Here is a 15,858-nt window from a genome sequence, read left to right as displayed (position 1 = left end):
TTGAAATTATTATTTATTTCTATGTTAAAACACATCTAAAAGCTAGTTTTTAACTTCTCACCTTTGCTAAAAATGTTTTTTTTAAAAAACGAATTGATTTCCCCCCTGATAACATTAGATAGTAGATGTATAAATAAATACATAAATAAATATTTACTCCTGGATTGGACATAATCTTGCAGATAATATGGCTTTTATGATTTAATGCACATTTCTAAAGCTTCTTTAAAACATTAAAGTTGGAATGAACACGTGCATCTGAAGCCTTTTTGTTCTCTGACTTCCGGAGTTTTGTTTAATAGTTGAATGAATAATTATCCTGTCGTGAATCAGCAGCACGCGCACAGTCCTGACAGTGAGTGACGTGGTGGTGGAGCGCACGCACACGTCACACGCACGGTCCGCGCGGAGGTGAACAACATGCTGCACGGTTACCATGACGGTGGCGTCACTTTCACGCGCACACATGGTTGCCAGCAGCGCGTTAAAGGACGTTTAAGGACAAAACACTTACCGGAGCGTGCGCTGCGTCCGATCCTCACCGCGCGGACGCCTCCTCTGCCACGCGCATCCTCGTGGAGGGAGCCAGGAGGAGAGGAGAGTGACCAATCAGAGGCCGGCTGATGGAGAGGGGCGGGGCTATGGATGCTGATGCTGCTTTGTCCAAGTGTGATGGCATCCTGCCTCTCCTCTCTTCATTAAAAGAAAAAAAATAAATCACATTTTTCCACCGATCTATTCATTTGACACATTATTTAAGCATTTTTATTTATTTTGTAATGCCATATTGTTAGAAACAAGAGGTATAAACAGTTCTAAGACTAAGCAATTTAGCACCCAAGGTTAAATTGTGTCCCCTCTTACTTTGCATTTCAAAGAAAACAAACAAACTAGTCACCTAAAAATAAAACACCTCAAAACGACTTTAGTTTAGAATTTATTTATTGTTAGAGTACAAACAAAACATAACTCATTGTAACTAAACAAAAAAAAAAAAAAATATATATATATATATATATATATATATAGCCAAAGATGCTCCTAAACAATAATAACTAGAACTAGTACATTTGTAGGAAACACATTTTTATATTCTAATATTTTTGCAGCCCCCAAAAATATCCACAAGAGACAAGAAAATAAAACAAAACTCACTCCCACAAAATTTTTTATATATGTATACTAAATAATATACTCACCCCCCCCCCCCAAAAAAAAAAAAAAGTACATAGAATGATAATGCATATAATGACTTGATAAACACATAAAACTACAAGGATGAGAGACCTCTATATTTTGTGATGAGCGCTATGATTTATTAAAGTTAAATTGATTTTGAAAAAAAGAGAAACAGAACCACAAAAACAAAACCCCTCTCAAACTTACATAAAATAGCAAAACAAAATAAACACAAAGACAAAAAACACAGAAAATGGCTAAAAAAAAAAAAAAAAAAAAAAAATTACATGAAAATATGCAAAACAAACTTTCCCCTTTGTTGTTTCCTGTTTAAAAAGGCTTTTATTTTTAAATATGTAAACCAAGAACAGCAATGTCCCACTATTTAAATCAGAATAAAAGTTTAAATATAAGACTTGGTATTATTTTCAAATTAATTTCATCCTTTTATTTACCAACTAAAACAGAGATAAAGGAAAATATATTAATATGAAGCCGAGAATGATGACAATATTTTGGTGATTTATTGATAAAAACACAGCTTTTTTTTTTTTTTTTTTTTACCTTCATTCACTTTCTAAATGTTACCTAAGTGTGTTATTCTGTACTGTATTTGGTTAAAATCATTTTTTTTTTTGGTGAAATAAATTGAATAAAGTAGTAGTTTGGTTAGAGTACTCACCCAGTGCAGCTCATGTCTTTTCGGTCCTGGTTCCTGCACAGCTGATTGACGTCAGCAATCACAGACAGGGGGCGGAGCCTAACTCCAAACACTCCTGTTCTTTTTTTTTTTTGCATTTACTTTCTAATTAAAGCTTGTTCAAATGCTAAAACCACATAAAAACTATAGTATGATACATTCTACTGCTGTGTCATATCATTTTATCACCATACATATATAATATTTAACAAAATTAATTACAATAGGCCCAATTAAAAAAAAAATACATCTTACCTGGAATGCTAATACAAATACTTTAATTTTTAATCAAAATGATTGGTAAATGTAAATAAAGTAATACTTTCTTTAGCATAGCATCATTTTGTATCTTTTCTACATGGAAATAGAGAAAAGTTTAGTCATAAAAACACATTCTTTATTAAATATGAAGGAAGCTGGAGGCAACACATCATGCTTTATTTATTCCTTTATTTTTAAAAAGAACAATCCTTTCAAAATAAAAGTGAAAAGAACCAAGAACCAGAGATGGCAACTTTAATCAATGTGGTGGCCATACATATGAGATCAGTCTGAGCATTAATACAGGAAATTCAAAAGATTAAATGTATTTGTTGTTTTCTAAATGTGTCTGTCATTCTGTGTATTCTTGTTTTCATTTTGTATATTATTTAGTTGTATTTTTGTGTTTTCTTGTAGTCGTCTTGTAGGTTTTTGGAGAGTTTTTGTTATTTTGTAAATGTTTCTGTCATTCTGTGAATTTTTGTTGTTTTATTGTCTTTTTCGACTTGTCATTTTGTACATATATATATATATATATATATTATATATTTATTTATTTTTTCGGGGGGGTGTGTTTATTTCATTGTCTTGTGGGTTTTTGGAGTGTTTTTGTTTTACTTATTTTTGTACATCTTTGTAGGAGTTTTTTTTTTTTTTTGAGTCATTTTGTGTTTTTCTGAACCTATGAGTACACAAAATCAGACCAGGAGTCAAACACACTTATTCATGTCTGTTCTTTATCTGAAGCCCTAGATTAAAGGTTTCCAAAGGACAGCAAACGTTATTTTTAATAATGAAGCAGGTTGCTAATCTTTCCAGTCATTTCAATGCCGTAGAGGACTCTAACAATCGTCCGTACAAAGACCTTAAAAGGTCCCACATAATGTCAAGATCACATTTTTCTTTCACTGAATCGAGCATTTTTAATTTCTAAATTCATGAATACAATTATTGAGCTGCACCTCATGCACAAAAGCGATTGAACTCACAAAAACGCCTCCACACCCTGTGTGTAGCGCCCATTGCTCCTCTGACACTTGTGTTTTGGTAACTGGCTGCTGTAATTAACGGTGTAGTCAATTCTGTTTGCACCCAATTACCCCACATATTCAAGTAATAAAAAAAAAAAAAAACAGGCTGTCAGGGGTGACAAAAGCCTCCCAATGGGAAAAACCTCTAACTCTTGCAGCAGGCCAGCTTTATCAGTGAAAATCAATATACTTTTCGTCACTGAAATCTCCACGGGGGTAAGCTATACATTAAAGGAACCGGCCCTAACTCAGGAGGACCAAACCGAGGCATGGTTACGGCAATTCAACTGTGTAAAAGCTTTATTTCACTAAAAACAGAAAGAAAAATTCAAAGGTTGTCACCTTTAGATCAGAAATCAATGTAAATTTATCAGTAAATTAAAGATGCAAAGTAACGTACACCATCTATCTGCACGCCAGGTGCATTCAATCGGCATCAAACAAAGCAAAGATAAATGAAGAAGGAGCAGGGTTGGAAACAGTACAAAAAAAAACCTCATTAAATATCAGATCACAGCAGGTCATCTCTCCATGGACACAGCTGGCGGTTCTAATGGCTTTCATTCAAGAGTCGTCGTCGTCGCTGTCGTACTGTCTGTTCATTTTGATCTGCTGCTCCACTGTCAGCTCCTCCCTGCTGTCGTTCTCATCTTTTCCCCAGAACCTGAAGTCCAAAAGGTCGTCCAGTGCCTGAGGCCTCCCCTTGCCGGTTTGGGTGTCGGCGTTGGTTTGGGGATCGGGTTGTGTCTGGATGCTGCCAATGAGACCGGCAAAGATGTCGTCAAGGAGGCTTGATGCTGCGTTCTCCTCTTTGTCCTCCTTGGATGAAGATTGAGTGAAGAAGTTGGCAAAGCTGTCAGTGGTGTTGGTGCATTTGGCATCCGATGGCATGAAAGCATCGTCACTCTGTGCTAGCTGCAGCACCTCTTTGGGCATCGTTTGCGACTCATTAAAGGGGTTGAATGGGGAGAGATCGAAAATACGAAATGTTGGGTCTTCCGTCTCTTGAATTGGCAATTCAGTGGTGAACCAATCTATTAAAGTTGGGTTGTTATTGTTGTTATTTGTATTTGCATTCAGCGCCATCATCCCCTCATCAATCTCCGTGACCTTTACCACCTCTTCATTGTTCAGGCTGTCAATCTCTCTCTCGTCAACCTTCGTCAAGCTTTCACTTTCAGCTGCTGCACTCCCCACCTGTCCATCAACTTCATTTATTTGGACTTCATTCACCTTTTCTGCACCATTTTCAATCTTCAAATCTGGCACTTTAAAGCTTTCGTCACTTCCTGTGCTTTGTTCAGTCTCCTGCCAATCAGAGTCCTTTACCAAGGTTGTTTCGTCAAAGGTTACAGACTCAGATCTAACCTGATCTAGCTCTGTCCTACCTCTTACCTCAATGGAGGAAAAGTCCGTCTTTCCTATTAAAGTATCTGTAGATTGATCCTGGAGGTCACTTTCCTGAGTCGCACCATCCTTTGGAGGCCAAGATGGCTTCACCAACTTTAACTCATTGTCAATTGTGAAGGATTTCTTTGGAGAATCTTCTTGAGGAGGCCACACAATGGAACTTTTACTTGAAGCATTCTTGTTTAGATCATTATCCTGACTCAGTGCAGTGCTCTGAGAGGAAGAAAACCTGTACTCAGAGACTTTTCTTTGGGGCGATGGTGATTTCATGTCAGAATTCTTGTTATTCCAAAGGTCTTTGTGAGGTTTTTGTCCAAATCCCTCGTCGTAATTTCCTTTCGACTTGAATAGTTGCGTGTAGTGAGGTATGCAGTATATACGTCCATGGAGAGAGGCGTAGTTGCCAAGACTACCGGAAAAAAGGATACAAGTTAGAGTAGTGCCAAAAGACACTATATGCATATTTCATTGAATCAATGTACCACCTCAGTTTGCCTTTGCAGTGTTCACAGCGGAAGCAGATTTTATGGAAGTTTTGTTTGTCTGCAATCAGAGACTCCATGGGGTAGACCCTCCTCCGGCACACCTTGCACAGTTCGGACTCTGGAATTCGAATTTTCTACAAAGCAAGGAAACAAATTAGTTTACTGACACATTAGGACATTTTGGATATTTTGCCAACAAGTAATTTTTTTGTGAAATCCGTCTTTGCTATGATTATTCTAAGTTCAAACCATTTCCTTAGCAAGCCACACAAATCGGTAGCAACCATGCAACAAGTAGAACAAAACACAAAAGATACAATGTTTGACATGAATGCATTTTACATAAATAGTCTAATGACTAAATTAATATCCATGACTCATTGTTTGGATTATGTATGTGACTTAAATATCATATAGTGCAATAATGACCACATTTTTCTTCTTTAAAAAAAAAAAGAAAATCTGGATTTCTGTTTTCAAAACAACAATATTAACACAATCCCCTGAGCCTCATTTCTCTGCTTAAAGGTACTTAACTTAAATCCTTATCAAAGCACCTTAAGCCAGAGAAATAAGGGAGCAAATGTGTTATTTTAAAACAAATTCTAGAGGCTACATAAAATGTAAAACTACAAATGATGATAATGATGAAAATTGATCGCTTCCCCATGAGACAATTTATTTTGACATTCACTTCACAGTTAGAGCCCCTATCCTGCATGTTTTAGACGCTACCCTGGTGGTAAATGGAAGCTTGCTATCTGGCTTTCTGCAGAGATGCATGATGACATTAAATTCAGGAGTGATGGACAGGGAGACACAAGTCCGAAACAACAAAAACATACAGAATGAAAGAAAAACACACAATATGACTCCAAAAACCCACTAAACGAGAACAAAACTGCACACTATGATTCCAGAGCACACAAAACAATGACAAAAAGAAAGAAGAAATAACAAAATGAACCTGAAAATAAATAAAACAACAACAAAAAAAAGAAGAAAACTCTTTGTTTCTGTAATAAAGTTCAGATTGGCCATTGTTCCAAACGCTGACATGAAAGTTGATTAAAAAAAGGCTTCGGAACAGACAATTACATTTTTATGGTACCCACTCTGATAAAAGTTGTTCATCCCTGAGCTAGTTTGTGCAGGATAGGGTTTCTCCAGGACCAGAATTGAGCATACCCTGATTTAGAGTATGGTATAATTTCTGGTAAAGGAGATTGCATCACATAGTCAGGCTAGAAAGAAAGTTGCTTCATTAGTCAGCATTATTAGCATTCCACAAACACAACACAAACATGTTAAAAAACTGTCAGTACCAAACGTGCAGTCGATCTAATTTCTACTGCACGTTCTCATTACACTGGTTTCAGACAATGCAGGTGATGCTTTCAAATTTTCACACACAAAGTAAGTCTTCACACTGTCACCTCTGTTTAGTATCTTCATGCGGTACAACCAGTTTTACCCGTCACAACAGTCTGTTGTTGATGAGTCAAGATCTGTGAGGTCCTCTGCTCCGTCACACTGAAACCTAGGTTCTGGAAAACTCCCTGACTCTCGGCCCACGACTGCTGAAAGTTTCTCAGCAGCTCTTCGGTGGAGGCCTCAGGAGGAACAGTGACGGTGGGAACCATGCCTCTCACCACATCTGCGTATGAAGGCGGGTTACCCCTGGTGGAGCTCTGTGAGTGCACCTCACTCCTCGACTCGCTCCTCGTCTCTCTTGTGAGGTTTCCGAAGTTGTCAATGTTGCAAAATTGCTCAGTTACTGTTGTTTCGGAGTGACCTGCTGGCACTGGGTGGACTGGTTCAGGTTCTCTTCTTTCTATCTGCTCTCTCAGCTCTCGGGCGGCTTGAGAAGTGTGCTCTCCTGTCTCGAACACATCCTTAATTGCTTTAACATTAAAAGTCGAGAATTCCTCAGTTCTTGGTATTAGTGGCTCTGCCTCAACTTCCTCCGTGTCACTCCCGAGCCTCTCTGTGATCACAATCGGTTCCTTTCTAGAGTAAACCTTTGGTTTTGGGGATTCAAATCGGTTTACAAGTTTGGATAAATCTATTTTTGGGAGGTCTTCTTTCAAAAGCTCAATTGATACAGTTTCTGACATCTCCTCAGTATCGGGTCCCAAACGTTCAGGGATATCGATTGGATCTTTTCGGTTGTGCATTTTGCTTCCCTCAGTTCTCTGCGCCTCCTCAAAAAAATACTTTTTGTCCTTCACTGTCATCATGGAGTCCCCCATTTCCGTTACGCCAACCGTTCGCTGTGCATCCCTTTCTGTGGGAGTCTCCCTGTCACCTTCTCGTTCGTAAAGCTCTGGTGACGGAGTGATTCCACGAGCAAGCATTGAGGTGGTGTCACGTAGCTTTATCAGCTTCTCTGAACGGGAAAGGGTGGGTGAAGGGGTGGCCCTACTCATAGTGGGTGTGTAGGATTTGCGAGGGGGCGGAGGCGGTGTACCAAATGCCCTATAGGGGGGAGGAGAAGGGGTGACCCTAAGTGGCGAGTCTACTCTCCTTGATTCGATGCTGATGAAAGTAGGGGGTGGTGTGCGGATGCGTGACAAAGGAGAGGCCACTCTCTGATCAGGTCCTCCACTCAGGTCTTGATGTGCCTTACTCTCCTGCAGAGACCTTTTCTCCTTCACTACTTTCTTTTCAGTTTTGCTCGAGCCGATGCTAATCTTTGATATCTTTGCAGTTACTCCACTGACGACTTTCTTGTCTGGTTTGGGGGGTACGGGTGGTGGTGCTGGTAGCTCTTGTTTTTCTTCTTTCTCCACGACAATTAAGGTTTTTTCTAAAAAGCTGAGCTTGGCTTGAAGAATATTTCGAACATAGATCACCATCTCTTTTAATTTTTTCTTGCTTTGTTGTTTTGTAATCTCACTTAAATTCTTTTTTTCATTGGAGGCCATTACCCAGTCAGGAACTTGAATTATAATCTCCTTCACAGCATGAGAGTCTAATGTGCTTGGTGTACCCTCCAGTTCTTTAAATTTGGACAGCAGTTTTTGCAGGACACTTTGTTTTTCTATATCTGTGAGCTCCACTTGGGTATCCTCTTTGTGGGATATTTTCTCAGCGCCTTTCACCAGTGAGACTTTTGGCTCTATTTTGGACTTCCCTGCCTTGATCTGAGTCCTAATCTCGGCTGCTTGCTGCTTTGTTTGCTGTTTGTGCATCTGGACAGCCTCTTGTTTCTGATGCATCACACTCTCGGTGACCACCACTTCTTCATGTCTTTGAATGTGCTGTGCCTTTGTGCTCTGCTGAGTGAGGGAGAAAGATACAGGACCTTGTGCTTGATGAGCCAACCCAGACACGGTCTTAGCCGCCTTAGGCATAACAACAGGAACTGATGGTGACAGCTTAACCTCAGTCTCTTTCATCACCTCCTTTCCCTCCTTCCCTTGATACTCCATTTCTTTCATTGATGGTGTCATCTGACGTTTCTCCTGCTGTACAGTTAGTTCATTCTTTGGCTGCTTATTCACTTCCAAAATCTTTGTGGCAGTTTTTTCCTGCTCTTGCCCTGCACATACTTCAATTTTCCTTTTTTCCATCTGCTCCGAATGGACACTTTCTTTGTCTTTCTTCTTGGCTGGCATCTTGAAGGTTTTCACCTTAAAACTTGGAGTAATTTTGGATATTTTTGTGGGTTGAGAAGGAATTGTTTTCTCTTCTTGTTTCAGAGGCACACTGATATTCTTTACCTCATCTGTTTTATCTGTGACTGCGGCTTGACTTTGAATGTTTACATGATCCTGGACAGTGCTTTGTGTAAGAGCGGTGGATCTGGTGCTGGATTTCTTAATAACCTGCTGGTGCTCCTTGACAGACGTGACCACACTAGAGCATGACTGGGTTTCACTGTGTGTGGCCTCGTGTTGAGAATGAGATATAGTTACATTTTTTGGAGTAGGTTGAGCTGTTGAGGCAATGGCATTTTTGGAGACATGCTTGGTGGAAACATTTTTTTGATCCATATCAGCCATCAGCTTCTTATTAGCGACTGAGATTGAGGGTTTAAAAATGGTTTTCTTTGGCGAATCTTTTATTAACGAGTCCACCTTAGATACACTCTTAGTTTCTTCTGTCTTTATTTGGGTCAGTTCCATTTCTCTCTCAGTAGTCCCTGTAGGAGGAGGTTCAGCTGTAGCAGCAGAGAAGTGCTTATTAACTGGTGAAGAAGTGGGACTTGCGACACAACTTCTGTCCATTTCCTCTTTCTCCTGTTGTTGTTGGCGGAACCTTTCCTCTGCCAGCATGAGTGGAGTTTTAAATTTGCGAGCGTAAGGTCTTGATTTTGGGGCTGGGGAAGGATCTGGAGGTGGCGGCAATTTAAGAGGGGGGACAAATACTTTTTTTGGCAGCTCTGAGTTTGGTGTTTGCACTGGTTTCACAACTGGGATGCTTGGAATTTTGGTCTGAGAAACAGCTGTGGATTCAATGATGTGTTGGGTTGTGTCCTGTTTTATGGCTTGAACTTTGACGTCTTCTTTCTGACCTGTTGTAGTAGTTTCTTGACGAGAAGCTATCTCAACTGACAGTGGTGGATCTGGTTGTTTTTTCTGCCACTTGGGTCGGGCTTGCACAGGTTGCTTTGGTGCCTCTGGTGGTTTGGGGACTTTAAACAGGGGCCTGCTCACCGGCTTAACTGGTTTTGCAGGGGGAGGCTGAGGTGTGGCACTGAGCTCCTGTAGGCAGGGAGGTGGAGGAAGAAAGTCCTGTGGTGGCGGTGGAAGGGGGAAAAACTCAGCCTCTGATTTGATGCACTCCATTGGGAGTGGGGGTGGTGGAGGTGGTGGCAGAAGGTCACTGTCTTGCCTCATTATTGAAGGCCGTGATGATGGGGATGTGGGACATTCTGCCACAGGGGAAGGTGGCGGAGGGAGGGCGATTTCAGACTCTAAGGGCGGAGGTGGTGAGGAAGGGGGTGGAGGGAAGTGAATCTCTGGCCTTGCCTTTTTGATCGCACCTTTCCCCTTAGTGTCAGGGTTATGGTAATCAGTCTTGAAGCTTTTTATGTTCTGTTTTTGCGTGACAGCTTTAGCCTCTGTTTGTTTTTGAGAAGTCGACACTTGCTCAGAAACAGTCACATTTTGCTTGTGTACAACTGTGTTCTCTGTCACTGTGGTCTGCACTCGTTTAATGGTATTCACTTCACTTGATACTCTACTGGAATTATTTTGTGATGTGTTTTGCACCTCTTTTATCACATCAGCAGCTTTGTTATCTGTTAGATTAACACAATTTTTCTGTTTGCTCTTCACTGTAATAGGCTTTGGTACTTGTATCTTCTGCGGCGGTGGTGCTTTCTTTTTCTGCTCTTCACTTGGGTTTTCTGTTTTGGTAACAGCAGCAGAGTGATCTTCTTGTGATATTACCTGCATTTTCAATGATTTACTCTCGTGGTGCTTCTGTGTGTGTTTCTGTGAGTCGCTGCTCTGAGTGAGGTTTTTCACAGAGGGGGCTGAATTGACTGCTGCTCTCTCACTTTTAAATTCAAGCTCCACTTGTTTCCCACTTGATGGATTTTCCACTGCTTTCACTTTCTTGTGCGGATACAAGCGTTTAGTGTTTGAATACTGTTTCTTCTGCATTAGACTTTTAATCGTGCCTTGAACATCTCCTTTCACCACTTCTTCTCTTTCCAGCTCCGTCATCTCATGCTCATCATACAGCGACTTAATGGAGGTTTTCACATCTCCTTCAATACTACCTCTGCGCTGCATTCGTGGGGAAGGTAAAGGCTCTAGCAGAAGCTGAATTGTGGCTTTCACATCCCCCTGCTCACTCACTTGATGCTGATACAGCTTTTTCTCATTTGACGCCTCATGTAAACTTTTCATGGCTGTGTGTATATCTCCTTTGATGATTTCCTCCTTTTCCACTTCTTTCACAGCTTGCTTTGCCTCCTCCAGAGATTTCAGGGTACCTTTAATGTCACCTGGAACCAAATCTTCTACAGTTGCTTCAGTTTTGGTGACTGCAGATTTCTCCAGGGACTCAAGAGCAGTTCTGATGTCTCCTTTGATGACCTCTGGTTTTTCCATTTCTTTTGCCTGATGCTGGGCCTCCTCCAAAGACTTAAGGGTTAATGGTATATCTCCTTTTACCACCTCTTCCTTCTCTATTACTACATTTTTATTGATAGCTTGGGTCAGTGAATCCAGGGCTGCACTCAGATCACCTTTCACAATGTCCTGTTTCTCCAGATTTTTGTAGGTGACATCGGGTTCCATCATAAACACTTTAACAGTATTGTGAACATCTCCAGGTACAATATCATCCTGTGCCACCGTACGACCAATCTGCTGCTGATTTTTCCGCAGAAGAATCTTAGTCTCTACAATATCACCCCCAATGATGCTCTCCTTTTCCACCTTCTCCTGGACTGCATCAGACTCACACTGGAGCTGTTTAAGGTAATCCAACGCTCCTGATTCAATACACGTTGAGTAGAAACTAACGTTGCCCCTTTCAGTGTCACCGACCTTTATCTTTTTTGAGTCTTCACTTCCTGAGTTGGAGAGAAGACGATGAAGAGTTTTGCTGACGTTTCCTTGTATGATATCCTCTTTGTCAGTGCTTGCTCTTTTGCCTTCATTCAAGAGGGAGTAAATAGTCATTCTCACATCTCCTTTTTCATCTTCTTGAATCAGAATGCCACTCTTAGATGAGCCTTCGTTCCTCAGCAGGTTGTTCATAGCCTCTTGAATGTCACCACGGATAATTTCTTCTTTTTCAAAATTGATTCCCCTCTCCTGGTTGAGAAGCTGCTTCACTGTGCTGTTGATGTTTCCTCGTTCCTCCATGTCAATAGTAATGCCTCTCTCAGTGACCTCTCTGCGGTTTAGAAGGTTAATCATGATGTTGCTCAGATCTCCTCGAATAATGTCTTCTTTTTGGATTTGAGGAGCCTCCTGATTTAGGAGTTTATACTTGGCCATGCGAACATCACCAATCTCATCAGCCTCAATAAGAATACCCTGTGAGTCCAACATTTTTTGAGTGTATAGTTCTTCAAGAGTATCTTTGATGCTTTTACCTATTATTTCAGTTTTTTCCACTGAGCTCTCGTTAAAATTGTGAAATGGAGTGGTTTCAAAAAGCCACGTTGTCGTCTTCACGTCACCTTGTGGTATCTCCTCCTTAAAAACAACCTCTGTGCCATCGCTCTCTTTAAAACCGTCGAGGGGCTGCTTCTCAAATAACCACACTGACTGTTTAACATCACCTTTCATGACATCCTCTTTTGTCACTTTCTCCATCCAATCGTACTCTGCATGGATCTCATCGATAGCACGAGTTTCAAACATCCACGTGGCTGATCTGACATCACCTTTTTGGATTTCACTCACGCTGACTGTCCGAATAAACTTCTGAGACATGTCATCAGTTTCAAACCGCTGCTTGTTTGTCTTTACATCTCCTCCTTGGACATCAGCAACTGTCTTGGACAGGACTTTACCTTCCTCTGTGATTTCATCCAGAGGTTGGGTTTCAAACCTCCATCTAGCAGAGGTAACATCACCTTTGCTGATGCCCTCTTCAGTTACAGATTTAATTAAATAGACCTCCTCAGAATCTTTTATTGAATCCAGTGGCTTTGTCTCAAACAGCCATCGGGCCCCCACCACATCTCCTCTCATGATTTCTTCTTTCGTAACTGTGGTTACTTCATGATAATGGCCCTCCTTGTCACGGATGGCATACAGTGGCTGAGTTTCAAACATCATTGTGTAGTTTTTCACATCCCCTTTTTCCATTTCATCTCTTAATATACTGTTGAGCTTTGAAATATCACTTTCAGTTGAGTTGTCTTTGATTTGATCTAGCAGGGTAGTTTCAAAAATGAAACGGCTTTTGTTAACATCCCCTCCCTGAACATCTGTCACAGTTCGAATTTCTCTCATCTCTGATGTACTCTCGTGGAAGGCATCGATTGGCTGGTTCTCAAACCTCCAAGTACAGTTGACTACGTCTCCCCTCTGGATGTCCTCAGCCTGTTGAGTCTTTAGCCTTTGCATTGTTTCCTCTGAAGTGGAACCCATGATGTCAGAGGACCTATTCTCAAAGATGAACTTCATCCTGGAAACATCGCCCGACTGGATGTCAATTTCGGTCACCCTCCTGAATGATCCACTATCCTCACATACAATGTTTTCCAGGTTTTCAGTCTCAAACAGAAAGCGAGCCAGTCGCACATCTTTCCCTTGAATGTCCTCCTGCTTCACAGTGCAAGTTTTCAGAATGGTCTCAGACTCTGAATGATCCCGAATGTTGTCAAGAGTCTGGGTTTCAAAAAGCCAGGTGCACGTTTTCACATCACCTTTTTCTACTTCTTTAATGCCAGACTCACTCTTTAAAGTCTTTTCATATAAAACATCCATCGGCTGAGTCTCAAACAGCCACCTGCATGTCTTCACGTCCCCTTTTTCGATTTCAATACCTGCCTTAACTTTACTTTCCTCCTCTTCCAAATCACTGAAATATTTAATGCCGTCGAGTGGTTGGGTTTCAAATAACCACTTTGCCGTTTTGACATCCCCTGATTCAATCTCCTGTTTGGATATTCCTTTTATGATCTGAAACTTGTTGATGCTTTCGTCAAACTGATCAATGGGACGTGTTTCGAACATCCATCTGCAGCTATGCACATCTCCTTTCACAATTTCCTCACGTCTCACAGTCCTCACTTCATGGTAATGGCCTGAACTGTCTTGCATTGCATACATGGGCGTAGACTCAAAAAGAACTTTGTTGGTATTGACAGAACCACTTGTGACGCCCTCAACCTGAATTTTCTGAGCCCCATCACATTTGCTCAAATCCATACTTTCAAACCTTTCTTTACAGTTAGACACATCTCCCTTGTCAAGCGCTTCAATTTTTACAGTTCTTGCACACTCTTTTATTTCCTCTCTTATATTCTCAAGTGGTTGGCTTTCAAAGACCCACTTTTGATGCCTCACATCACCCTTTTCTTCTTCCGATGTAACCAGCTTCTTCAGTTTTCCAACTTCAAGCAGCTCTTTGAGGTTTTCCATCGGTACTGTTTCGAACAGGTGTTTAGTTGACCTAACGTCACCTCCCAAAATCTCCTCGGAGGGTAAAGGTCGAGCATTGGTGTTGTCTTTCAGGGTATCCATTGGCTGCGTCTCAAACACAAAGCAGTGCCTTTTGACATCAGCACCGATTACAACTTCTTTCCGACTGGAACTCTCCCATTCTTCATCCTTAATAGTATCCAGTGTCTTTGTCTCAAAGAGCCACCTTCCTTTGTTCACACCACCAAGGATGTTGTCCTCCATAGATATACCACATATGAGCTTTACTTCTGCAGGATCTTTACTGATCATGTCCAAAGGCTGGGTTTCAAACATCCACCGAGAAGTCTTTACGTCCCCTTTTTCTGTCTCTTCTCTGCGAATGGTTGTGATTTCAAGCATCTCTCCAGAATCCCCCCTAATCACACACATAGGCTGTGTCTCAAACATTCGAGTAGTCGTTTTCACGTCTCCCTTAATCTCTTCCAGCTCAGATTTTAGGTTCAAAAAGTGAGTTTCGTCAATAGTTTCTGTCTTTCCAAAAGAATCAAGATGCTTGGTCTCAAAAAGGTACCTGGCAGTTTTGACATCACCACCGGTGATGTCTTTGGCTGTGACCACATCTGTCTCTTGCTCGTCCTCGAGATAGATTTTATTTAGACAATCCAGAGGCTGTGTTTCAAAAAGCCACGTTGCAGTGCGGACATCACCTTTTGCAAGATCGCTCTGCACCTGCGACTCCTCCGTTACTTCAGTGGTCTCTGTCCCCAAAGCATCTATCGGCTGAGTCTCAAACATCCAGGCAGTGTACTGGACATCTTTACCAGCGATGATCTCCTGCTGGCCAATATTTTTATTCTCATTTTCATCCGGGGTGTCATCTTTGATGGTGTCCAAGGGCTTGTTTTCGAACATCCATCGCATTGATTGTACTTCACCCTTGAGGATCTCGTCCCACTCTACGTACTCACCATCTGGGCTGGAACACTGACTGGAGCCATTGCCTTCATTTTCAAACATGTAGCACGCCTGCTGGACTTCACTCTTAATTTCCTTTCTTTCTAATTCTGCCTTTTGTTCTTCGGTTAGCTGGCTCAAGAAGTCCTCTTCAAGATTTTTGCGTAGCTCTGGGTGTATATGCTTGTACAGACGCTTGAGTTCAGCCATACTCTTGTGCTTAAAGTACTGTTCTCTGTTGACAGCTGACTTGTTTTGGGAGGCTGGTGCTTTTTGCTGGGAGAGGTTCTCTTGTAACAGATTTGGGGGCGGCGGAGGGAAATCATCAGGATCCTCATAAGCCATTGTTGAAGCGGTGGCAGTTTTAACAGTGGAGCACGAGTCATAGCTGGTCATTGTTGACGTTTTTGTGGACTCATTAATTGGTGCCCACTGAAACTGGTTTAAATCCACATCAACCTGGAGGTAATTGGAAGTGTTAGTAATTGAAAGAGAGAAAGGCAGAGTTTTAGTTAGAATACACAAAAATAGCTTTTTCATGTTTTGTGACGAAACAGACACCTCAAAAAGTAGTTGTTCATTAATGGTCAAAAATAAAACACTTTGATTGGCTTTGAATTGCTCGTTATTAGGAAAGTGATTGACGTATTGACTGAACTGTGGAATGTAATATTAGTTTAAGACTTGCTGTGCAACGAATCAAAACTAATATACTGTCGGACACCTCATAGCAAACGCATCTTCCCTTTGATGATTCAATGATGGGGTGT

At 41.2% G+C, this 15,858-nt stretch overlaps 2 protein-coding genes across 10 annotated transcripts in view; both read right to left on the bottom strand.

Moving 5' to 3' along the window:
* Positions 1-561, bottom strand: part of LOC114478844 (beta-1,3-galactosyltransferase 1-like) — a 127,704-nt gene extending 127,143 nt beyond the window's left edge. Inside the window, exon 1 of one of the 2 annotated variants that reach the window (XM_028472134.1) lies at positions 515-561. The gene's annotated coding sequence lies outside the window, so the exon portion shown is untranslated. The remainder of the gene's footprint in view (positions 1-514) is intronic. The other variant, XM_028472143.1, reaches the window with a different exon arrangement.
* Positions 562-4,848: 4,287 nt separating this feature from the next.
* Positions 4,849-15,858, bottom strand: part of xirp2a (xin actin binding repeat containing 2a) — a 58,256-nt gene continuing 47,246 nt past the window's right edge. For 7 of the 8 annotated variants that reach the window (XM_028471947.1, XM_028471964.1, XM_028471984.1 and 4 more), the window contains 3 exons: positions 6,541-15,547; positions 5,067-5,200; positions 4,849-4,990 (listed from right to left, as the gene is read on the bottom strand). In XM_028471947.1, coding sequence (XP_028327748.1) covers positions 5,106-5,200; positions 6,541-15,547 — 9,102 coding nt within the window. In that variant the 3' untranslated portion in view covers positions 4,849-4,990; positions 5,067-5,105. Of the gene's footprint in view, positions 4,991-5,066; positions 5,201-6,502; positions 15,548-15,858 lie in introns of those variants that run through there. The other variant, XM_028471955.1, reaches the window with a different exon arrangement.

The sequence above is a fragment of the Gouania willdenowi genome, chromosome 2 (genome assembly GCF_900634775.1).
Source record: "Gouania willdenowi chromosome 2, fGouWil2.1, whole genome shotgun sequence".
Taxonomy (NCBI): Eukaryota; Metazoa; Chordata; class Actinopteri; order Blenniiformes; family Gobiesocidae; genus Gouania; species Gouania willdenowi.
Note: the sequence above shows the minus strand (reverse complement) of the source record. Positions and strands in the feature narration are given on the sequence as shown.